The sequence below is a fragment of the Ceratotherium simum genome, chromosome 3, assembly GCF_057802395.1.
Source record: "Ceratotherium simum simum isolate JZ-2026a chromosome 3, ASM5780239v1, whole genome shotgun sequence".
Taxonomy (NCBI): Eukaryota; Metazoa; Chordata; class Mammalia; order Perissodactyla; family Rhinocerotidae; genus Ceratotherium; species Ceratotherium simum.
The window spans coordinates 67,930,148-67,941,210 of record NC_141902.1 but is presented as its reverse complement, the minus strand read 5'-3'; the positions used below and the strand labels follow the sequence as shown (position 1 = coordinate 67,941,210).

General features: G+C 55.9%; 1 protein-coding gene across 2 annotated transcripts in view; it reads left to right on the top strand.

The window, feature by feature from the left end:
- The first annotated feature begins 8,072 nt into the window (after nt 1-8,072).
- The window catches only part of CSPG4 (chondroitin sulfate proteoglycan 4), a 36,319-nt gene continuing 33,328 nt past the window's right edge, over nt 8,073-11,063 (top strand). For both annotated transcript variants that reach the window (XM_004421842.3, XM_087428732.1), the window contains exon 1: nt 8,073-8,272. In XM_004421842.3, coding sequence (XP_004421899.2) covers nt 8,185-8,272 — 88 coding nt within the window. In that variant the 5' untranslated portion in view covers nt 8,073-8,184. The remainder of the gene's footprint in view (nt 8,273-11,063) is intronic.

The window sequence follows — 11,063 nt, the reverse complement described above, 5'->3', positions numbered from 1 at the left end:
ACAACTCTGTCCCTAAGAGCCCAAGATGGAGCCAGTCCCTGGCCTCCTTGGTACCCAGGCAGTGCCCCTCCCTGTCAAAAGCACTGCTCCTGGGTGGTCCCAGTATCCACAGCGCCCCTCCGCATCTCCTCAGGGCTGCCATCTGTCCCGACTTGTAAGCCTGGCAGCCCTGGCTGGTGGTCTTCTTCCCCACTGCCCAACCCTGCCATTACCCCAGTGACATAGGCCTCCCCCAGGGACCACCCACCAATCCCTTGGCCTCCCAGTTCCCAGACCTCCTCATCTCCAAACACCTCCCCTCCACTCTCAGCTACCCTCCCCCAGCACATCCTGGACTTGTCATCCCTTCCCCCTACACTGACCACACACCTCCCTCTGGGACACCATCCATGTCCTTCCACTTCTCTCACTCTGGTACTCTCACTGCACACTGCCTGCCTATCACTGAGACCCCACCACTGACCCTGCACTGTCTCCTCATCCTTCAGTCCCCTCCTGCCTTCACTGCCCACCTCGTCCAGCTTCTGTCCTGGTAAGTCCAGCCCTGCGTCACCAGGTATCCCCTGTCCACCTGCACCGGCGGCTAAAAGCTGCTGGGAATAGTCTCAGGCCCGAAGCCTAGACTTGCTTCCATGCCATCCCACTCCCCACCTCCACTCTGGTCACCTTGCTCTCTCCCTCTATCCAGAGATCATTTCAAACCTGCCCACTCCGCTCTACAGGCCTGGCCCTCCCTCTAGCCCCCTGCTCTGCCTCCTCCTCAGCAGAGAAAACAGAGGCTTTCAGACTGGACTCTGACTCAAACCCTCCCCGCCACACCGTCAGAACTGGCTTCCACTGTCACCTGCTCCCACTTCCCTTCTGGGGCTTGGGAAGACCCACCAGGACCTTCTCCCATCTCCTCTGACCACTCAAGAACCTTCGTTCTCCATTGCCCCCTCGCCTTGCTTCAACCCCTCATCAACCCTTCTTATCACACTGTACATACCCCACATCCCTTCCATCTATTAGAAGCTATCTCCCTGGCTCCACATACCTCTCCTCAACCATCATCATCATCATCACCATCATCACCAGCATCATCACCACCACCATCATCATCATCACCACCATCATCACCACCATCACCATCACCATCATCATCACCATTATCATCATCATCATCACTGCCCGGATCCCTCTCCCCCAGTCCACAGACAAACTTCCCCAAAGAGACGTTTTCCCTCTTATCTCTGTTCTCTCCTCCCTTTCTCACTTTGACTCCCGCAGGCTGGCTTCAGGCCCATCTCTCCACCTAAACCACGACCTGCACGGAAGCAGCAGCCAAAGGACACTTTTCACCCTCGCCCGATTGGCCTCTCAGCAGCCCTAGACCAAAATGACTGACCACTCCCTCCTTCCTGCAGCACCGCTTCCCGGTTCCAAGATGTTGTCCTGGTCTTCCTCCCCTGTCCCTGCTGTCCCTTCACAGGCTTTCTTCCTGGCTCCTCTTCCTCACACTGACCTTTCAATGTTGGTGTATGTTTATTAATTGCAAAGGGAAAAACAGTAACTTTACAGAAAGAATGCTGGCAGGCACCCCCTCAGCCAAGTGACAGAAGTTAACACCACTGACAATGGGACAGCTGCATGCTGTGTACTTCCCCAGAGGAGGCATCGAGAGGGACACAGCCTCAGTTCTGTGGTGTTCCCATCAAAGGTGCACAACTAAATCCAATTATGAAGAAACCAGACAAACTCAAGTCAAGATTCACTCTACAAAATAACGGGTCTGTACGTGCCAAAAATGTCCCGAAAGACAAAGAAACACTGAAGGACTTTTCCAGATTAATAGAAACTCAAGAGATAGGACAACAAAATGCAACATCGGAGCCAGGATTTTCTTTTGCTGTCAAGGCTATTATTAGGGAAATTTGCAAAACCAGGAAAAAGTCTGTGGCTAGTTAAAAGATTTACACCAATGTTAATTTCCTGATTTTGATCATTGCACTCGGGTTATGAAAGAGAAGGTCCTTGTTCTTAGGAAATACACACTGAAGTATTTAAGGATAAAGGAGCATTATGTCTGCAACTTACTCTCAAATAGTTCAGGGGGAAAAATATATGTATATACATAGAGAGAAAAGAATTTTAAATGTAGTAAAATATTAACATTTGGGAAACTTGGGTGAAGAGTATGTGGGAAATATTTGTAATGGTCTTGCTACTTTTCTGTAAGTCTGAAATTACATCAAAAAAATTTAAAAGAAAAATATGTTGGTGTGTCATAGTTCAGTCCCGGGCCTTCCTCCCAGTTTACACCGCACTCTTCTGGCCTGGGCGGTCTCATCTCCTCTCGCTTCTTCAATCCCATTACCTGTACCCCAACAATTCCTGAATACACATGCCTCTGCTCAGACTTTCTCAGGAGCCTTAGACCCACATATCCGCAGCCTGCACACTGTCACCTGGCTTTCTCACAAGCACCTCAAAATCAACGTGCCCAAAGCTTTTCTCGTGCGATAACCTCTGTCCCTATTTATCTCAGTAAATGATGCCACCACCCATCCAAGTGCCCAAGCCGGAAATCTGGGCTTGTCCGGGACATCTCCCTTGTCCTCACTCCCCACATCCAACACTCAGCAAGTCATTTTGGGGAACTTGTGAGCACCCAAAGGCAGGGCTCCTGTCATTCACCGTTGTGTCCCCAGCCCCCCGACATGTGGTAAGTGCTTAAGAAATATTTGTTGAATGAATGAATGAATGAGTTGATCCATTGATTGATCAAGGAAACATCACTCTTCCTCATGGGAGCAGAGTCCTACTTTCTGAGTCCCAGACACATGTCCAGTCTGGCTCACTGGATAGCCATTTATAGTTGCACAAGTTTGTATCAGTTCTCTATTGCTGTGTAACAAATTATCCTCAAAACCTAAGAGCTTAAAATAGCAATAAACACTTATTGCATAAGTGTCTGTGAGTCAGGAGTTTAGAAGTGGCTCAGCTGGATGGTTCTGGCTCCAGGTCTCAGGAAGTGGCAGTCAACATGTTGGCAGGGGCTGCAGTCATCTGAAAGATTGATTGGGGCAGGGAGATCCACTTCCAGAACAGCTCATGCACATGGATGGTGAGTTGGTGCTGGCTGTTGGCAAGAGGCCTCAGTCCCTCTCCACGGGGGCCCTCAACAGGTTGCTTAGTTGTCCTCAGGTCACAGTGGCTGGCTTCCCCCAGAGCAAGCAATCAGATGAGAGAAGGCAGAAGCCACCATGTCTTTTATGACCTCAAGTTGGAAGTCATGCTCTATCATTTCTGCAGTGCTCTGTTGGCCATACAGGTCAGCTCTATTCAACGTGGGAGGTGACTACACAAGGGTGTGAATGCCAGAAGGTGAGGACCATTGAGGGCCATCTAGGGGGCTGGCTACCACAGGTTTTTCACTGTACAAGGACACCTAGCCAGTGGGGCTGGTTGGGGCTGAAATCTAAGCTTTATGTTCTTGTGTAGAGTAACATATCCACCAAGCCCCACACAGGCTGAAGACAGCCCTGTTAGCTTGCTCCAACAAGACCACCTCTTGGTTATCAGTCTTGCCTCTCCTTCAAGGGATTCCTGCGAGAAGTGCAGAGAACAGGACCCTGGCAGCAACAATTGCCATCATCATAACCACCAGGCACTGCCCTTCACAGCTTATGAAGCCCCAAGGCCTCTGTTGGAGGGAATCATCCAAGCGCCATGGTGGTTCTACAATTTACAGGTGAGGGAAAAGGTGCAGAGAGGCAAGGTGACTTGCCTGAGGCCACACAGAAAAGGCTTGGCAGAACCAGGCTTCTGGCTCCTAACCCCACATTCTTTCCGCTGCCCTGCCCAGCTGCCAGCTCAGACCCATGTCTCCTAACGCCCATGGAAGCCTCATTCCCAGTCCTGAGCAGGTATTTCTCATCCTTTGGGGAGCTCCACCCCACCCCTCCAAGGTGCCTGCCCTATGCTAGACTCTGAGCAAGTATATTCACAAATTTTCCATCCAAACAGGGACTATTCATCCCCCTGCCCAGGCTCTCTCCGCAGGCAGCCAGACGTCCACGGGTAGAGCACAACAGGGGTTAACAGCATGAACCAATATTTAGAAATAGCACAACCCCAGGGGGAGTCAGCTGTGGCCAGCTGGTCACAGCCACTGAAGCCACAAGCCTTTGTGGACGTGGTGTGGAAGACGAGCGCCTGCTTCTGGGAACAGAGGCTCTGAGAGGGTCCCCTACCAACCCCAGCCCATGTCTCCCCAGTGCGGCTTGGGTGTGGCTCAGAGCCTGGCCGCGGCCAGAGCAAAGCCCTGCCACTGGCCTTCCACCCACAGCCGGCTCCCGGGGGCAGCAAACAAAACTTTTCAGCTCCTGAATTGTGTAACTGTTGGGAGTAGCGGCCCCGCCCCTCCTGAGCCTGGCTGCCTGCGCTTGGAGAAGACTTGTGGCTGCCTCCAGCCGGGAGCAGGAGCAAGACCACTCCCAGCAGAGGCCCCTGGGTCAGAGGCCCAGGCCTGGGGCCCGCTGCCGTGTAGCTCCTGGCCATGAGACTGTAGGGCCACGGAATTGGGGCTGAAAGCTGTGTCTTGCACAGTAGTGGCCTGGGTTCTGTGTCCTCCATGGTGGAAGGCTGATCCCTGGAGGTCAGGACCTGGACAACTGGAGCACACCCAGCTGAGGCCCCACGCCATCTGGAACCCGGGCACCGCCATTTACCAGCAAGCCGGCTTGGGCCGCAGGCTCCCTGGGTGGGGCCCAGGCGGTCAGGGTGCAAAACACAGGCGCACTCAGAGTGCCAGGCCCTGGCCGAGGGCAGGACCAAGCCACGGCCGCTGCCAGAGCAGCCGCTCTCAGGCCAAGAAGCATTGAGGGGAAGTGTGACCAGGAGGGCCTGGCCGGCACGCTTGGCACAACTCTGCTGGCAGGGAGGGGGTGATGCTGGGCTCTCTGTCGTCTTGTTCTCCCAGAGGCAGATCACTTGGAGAAACTGAGGCAGCACATACCACAGGTTATTGCAGCCTCATAAGATTCTGAATCCTCCTCCACCCCTGCGGTGTGGGCAGCCTTCTTCATTCTTCAAGCGTATTCTGAGTCTCCCTCTCCCCCGCCCCGTGCCCTGTCTTGTTCTTTGCTGGGATGGAGTCAGTCTAGGTGGCAGGAGAGGCCCTGACCCACACCTCCTGACCCAGGAGGGCTCCCTGGGGGGCACATGGGGAAGACAGAGATCACTACTCCAGGGTGTCTGTGGGAAGAAGGGCTTCCTGGAGGGAGATGAGACGGAGAAAGGGAAGCAGGGGCAGTCAGGGATGCTCACCGAGGATGCCTGGCCAACCCAAGCTAGAGAAAGTCATGGCAATGGTTGGAAGGAGAGACAGAAGGCCTGAGGATGCCAGGGAGGCTCTGGTCAGCTCTCCTTGGGACGGGGCTTCGGAGCCTCGGGGGGGCATGCTGAGGAGGCTGGGGAGGGGACCGCTAAGGAGCGGGCCCTGCCCTGTCCACTGGCCTTTGCTCTGAGACAGTAGGGGGCAGTCAGGGGGCCGTTTCAAAGCAACACGGGGCCTCAACTTTCTGCCAGTCCACTGGGCATTATGCCATTCAGCACGGGTCCCAAGTTCAGGTCCCGCGCTGCAGGCTGAACAAAGGCCAGGCCCGTGTGCACCAGAGCCCCAGCATCTCTCTTCCACTCAAGCTTCAGTTTCCTCATCAGTGAAAAGGGAACACTGTCCCCCAACACACACACTTCGCAGGGTTGTCAGGAGACCAAGTGAATGTTTTGTAAACTGGGAAGCCCAGCAGAGAAAGGAGTTGGGTTATTACTGCTGTGCTGGTTGTCATTATTTTTCGGGGCCTGTGTTTCTCTCCCCAGCTAGCAACAAGGCAGGGGGAGGCTGCGAGCTAATCTGGACTTGCATCTCAGCTGTGGGTGGGAACTCTGTCTGCAGGCTGCACAGACAGACTAAGGACTGCGGTAGTGCTGGTAAATCTGTGTGGGTGGGGGATCAGGGGAGAGGGCAGAAGATGGGGAGGGGGATGGATGGGGAGATAGGGTGGGGGGTGGGGGAAGTCTCCATCCATGTTTGATTCACAAACAAGCAAAAGCCTTCTCCACCCTTCTTTCTATTCCTAAAAAGAAAGCTCTTTTCCTCCAAACACAGTCTTCCCAGCAGGCCCCCCCAACCCTGGGCCCACTCTTAGCCAGTAATTAGCCCCTAACAAGGACCAGGTGGCTTGCTGACTTGAGAAGAAGGAAAAATAAGGGACAGGTTGTGGAAGCAATGGCTTTACTGCCACCAAGACCAGCTGAGCACAGCCCCACCCAGGCCTCCCAGGGTAAACCGGATGGGAGTTCTTAGGTTTGCCAAAATCCCCACAGAACAGCAGCAACTGGCTTCTTAATCAACCCCAGTGCGCATTTATTGAGTACCTACTATATGCAGCTGGCTCTGGAGGAAAAAGTTCAGCCCTCAAAGGGCTGACTTTCCGTCAAAGGAGGTGATGAGTGTGAAGCTGCATGCAATGAAACACGGGGAGGACGTGCAGGACGACAGAGAAGGAGGAGAAAAGACAAGCACTTGTTGAGCACTTGCTGTATGCCAAGCCCTGGGCTAGGCATTTGAGGTACATTAAGGCATTTAATCCTCACAAACCCAATTTTATAACTGAGGAAACTGAGCCACAGGGAGGTAAAGCGACTTGCTCAGTGTTGGACAGCTATGTAGGAAAGCTGGGATTTGAACCCAGGTCTGTCTGGGCTCAAGACAGTGTTCACAACCTCCACACAGACCCAGCCCAACACACTGTGCTGTGGTGGTAAGAGCCCTAGGATTGGGGTCAAGACCTGGTCCCACCTCTTAGCAGCTGTGTAGACTTGCTCAAGTCCCTTAATCTCTCTTAGCCTCAGTTTCTTCATCTGCAAAATGGGGCTCAATTTTTTTGCAAACTATGAAGTGGTGTACACATGGTGGGACTGTCACCGGTCAAGGGGAGGAGCTGGGGAGAGAGTGCATGGTGGGCTGGGGTTGGAGGTGGGCTGAATCAGGCAGGTGTGACAGAGGGATTCTGATGGAAGAGATGAGGGGAAAGCACCCCAGGGGTGCAATTCCACCCATTCGCTGGACAGAGAAACCGAGGCCAGGCAATGCTGAGGCTGGGGCTAGGCAGAGAGCAGGCAGAGCCTCTGGGCACTGGAAGCTCTGAGATGATACTCTCCTTTCTTCCCCGTTTGGGACAGGGCTGATGTTGTTGCCTGGGAGGGAGCCAACAGGAGCAGGGCCCCAGTGCGAAGCTGCTAGGTAGGAGCTAAACCCCGGGCCAGATTTCCAAGAGGCAGCCCCAGGAAGCTGGAAGACCCAGAGTCAGGAGTCAGGAGGCCTGGAGTCACGATCCCAATGGCCTACTCTAGGCCTGGGGGCCTTGCAAGAACTGTTTCTAGCTCTGAGCCACAGTCGCCTCCTCCCTGAGATGGGGGGAGGAGTGGTTCTCACCCACCTTGCAGGGTTATTTTGAGGCAAATAATACCATGGAGTTGAAAATCCCTCCTGCCTTGTGGGAGACTCGAGAACATTTCTTCCCTAGCAGAGGGGGAAACTGAAGCCCTGAGATAGAGGTTAAGGTCGCAAGGCCAGTGGGCACAGAGCCCTGCAGAACCACAGGCTGGAGCCTCTCTGCCCAAATGGAGTCCTGAGGAGGCCTCAGAGGCAAAGCGCCCAGAAGCAGTCTGTGGGGTGGCGGGCATCTGTCCTTCCTCCTGGGCTTGGCATGTAGGACCCTTGCAAGGGCAGAAGGGAGAGGAGTGAGGGGCTGGCCCAGCTCATGTCTCCCCCCAGAGTTGGTCTCCTCCGGGAGCCCTTGAGTCACAGCTCAGGGGGTCTGGGCTTCTCTGAGACTTTGTCCCAAATCTCCAAGGTGGGGCTTGGGTCTGACCGAGCTGTAAGGGTGCCCTCACCCCCGCACGGGGAGGCGCAGCCCAGCACGGGCCCTTTAAGAAGGTGGGGGGGGGACGGCGGAGCCCCCGCCTGAAACTCGAGCGCGGGTCGGCGCCTGCCCCGCCCCCGAGTTAAGTGCGGCGGCGGACGCCCCGGATCCCACCCTGCGCCAGAAAAGCCAAGTTCTCTCAACTCACGACTTCGGTGTCCAGGCTCCGGACTCCGCTCCGCCGCGCGCACGTCCTGCTGCCCAGCCCGCCGCGATGTGCTGCGGCCCGTGGCCCCCGCCTCCGGCCCCCGCCCTGGCCCTGACTTTAACTTTGGCCATGTTGGCCCGACCAGCATCCGCAGGTGAGTGAGGGACCTGAGACCCCGGCGCAGACTGGCACGAGCCGTGGGGGGTCCTTAGGTAGAGAAAAGAGCAGGAGGGCCCACAAGTGGCCCCCAGACCAGGGGGCTGTGCTTCTGCCACTCCAGGCTGGGATCTCTAGGACTTCGACCCCCGTGGTGGACGTGGGACCCCCAGGGATAGCTCTGCATCTCGGGCTATGTGGGTTCTGGTTGTCAGGGTCAGATTTCCTAGGGAATGGCTCTGCACAGGATTGTCCACTATACCCAGTGGGGCCACTCCAATGCCATATGGGCTCCCGGTGCCCAGCAGGCTTTCTGTGACCACATTGGTGCCCAAAGCACACCCAGGGACAGCAAGAAGCAAGCACTCTGACAGCCAGGCCAGGAATGGGGAGGGCAGCGAGGTGCGAAATGGGGAGGGAGCCACCCTGCCCCACCCTATGTGGGGCCCCACATGCACCTCCTCCTCCACCTCCTCCGGCCTCCTCCCCCTGTCCCGTTCCCAAGCTTTGCTCCCGCTCCCGACCCCCTTGTCCCCAGGTGCATTTTCTGTCTGGCCTCTTCACCACCACCTTCCTCTTGCCCTCCTCCTCGCTCCAGTTTTCTCTCTCCTCTCTTCTCACTGAGAAGGCCTGGTTGATGACAGACAGGACCACCCACCCTTCAGCCTCCTAGAAGCAGAGCTGGTGCCCCTCAGACATCCTGTACCCCAGCAGGGGCTTGTCCCTCAGACGGCCCTGGACAACCCCCTGCCATACCTCCCTGTCCCAGGCATTGGTGCTTGACCCCAGCAGAGACTGAATGACAGTTTGCTTTCTGAGAGGTGCTAGGATGTGTCCCCTCTCTGTTACAGTGCCAGAATTCTTTACAGCATTCTTCCTTTAGTTAAGGCATGGTCTAATTGTACCATAAGAACTGTGGCCCCAGGGCCCATCAGTCATTAGTACTCATGTATGAATCAGTGCTTCAGCCAACATCTTCTGCGACCATTCCCAAGAGCAATTTTGAGCAGAGGAAGGGCCTGAGTCTCCCTTTCAGGGGCCCAGGCCACACCCTTCTCCCCATCAGATGGGGAAGCCAGCTCTAATGGACAGTATCATGAGTGCCCAGAAGGGAAATGAGTCAGGGTAGACCCCCCCCACTGGGGTGAGTCAGAGCTGGATCCCCAAGCTCTTTGCTCCTATCCCCAGGGACCCCATCCTCCAAGGTCTCAGGGCCTGGGAGCTGGGCTGAGCCTCTAGGGAGGTGGGAAGGGGACATCTGAGGTGACTGGGGAGGTCTGCTCATCCAGCCCTCAGCCTCCAGCCAAGGGAGAGATTCCAGCACCTCCACCTCCTTGGGCTTCAACTGAGCCATCCTCAAATCCTTCTCTGCATCTACAGTGTGCAGGCGTTGTGCTGGGCAATAGGGAGGGCGTAGAAATGCACAGGCTGAACCTGGACTCATTCAGGAGGCAGAGAAGCAAATTAAAACTCAAACAGCAGTTCCTATCATGTCTGTAAAGATCCAGATGAAGAGTGTGGAGAAGAGAAATTCAGAGGCAAGCTGGGGCAGGGCAGAGAGTGATCCTTGAGCCAAGCCTTGGAAGATGGGAACGGGGTCAGAACTCCAGGCAGGGGCTCCGTGAGCAAAGGCACTGAGGTGGGTATGAGCAGAGGGGTGTGGAGGTAGGAAGGCCAGCAGCCTGGCTGGAAGGCATATTCTGAGCACAAGCCAGGAAGAGCCTTTGGGCTGGGGCACAGAAACCTTAAATGGCAAAATGCAGCCCACAGCCTATGCCCTGTTGGCAGTGGGGAGCCAACAAAGGTTTTAGAGAGGAGAGTGGCATGGCGTCAGTGGGGTTTTATAACATTAAGCCGACCCCTGCCTTTAGGACGGATTTGGAAATGACGGGGGGAAGGGGGGAAGCTGGTATCCTCTCCCCATCCCAGGCAGGGCTCCCCTCCAACAACACATATCTGTCACCATACCTGGCTTAGTTCCCCATCCTGGTCTCTGCAACGGGGGCAGCCGCTACCTGAGGAAGGGATCACTCCCACCCGTCCTGGACACCCCTAGCCCCAAAGGCCCTCAGGGTCTTAGGTACCAGAGTGGGGTATGCTGGAATGCTCTCCCTGCACTCATCAGTATTCCAGAACGTCCCGGTCAGGGGGCCTGAGAGTCAAGCACCCCTGGACACCATCTGGGCCAACCTTCCAATTGTACTGACAGGGAAACTGAGGCCCCAGGGAGGAAGCAGGGTGCTCTAGAGAAGCCCAGCTGCCCAGGAAGAGCCCTCAGTCCTGCTCTGAGGGAGCTCCCTGCCTACACGGGGGCTAGGCTTACGCCACTGTGACAGTGTGGGTGATCAGTGTGGTGTCCAGCTCCTTCTGAACCCTGTGGAGGCCCTCTGCAGAGCGACAAGCATGGGGAGGATTGGGTTTGAGCTGGTGCAGGGGGAATGACGCAAGCAAAACCGGGAGGTGAGGGTGAGCACGGAGCACACATGGCCGGTGGTCCCTGCGCCTCGTCCCTGGCCTGGCCCGGCTGACTCTGAAAGGCAGAAGGTGAGGGGCTCAGGTGGGACTCAGGCAGAGTACTTGGGAGGGTTCCCGCGTTACCTGGGTGGGGGCTCTGGACTGATGGGGGTGTCTTAGAGCAGGGCCGTGGGGGCATCAGGTGCAAGGAGTTGAATCAGGGTAGAGTCTTCTGCCTCTAAGGAAGGTTTGGGTGGGGGCGGCCTGGCGCAGTGGCGTAGTGGTTGAATTCGCACACTCCGCTTCAGTGGCCCAGGGTTTGCAGGTTCGGATCC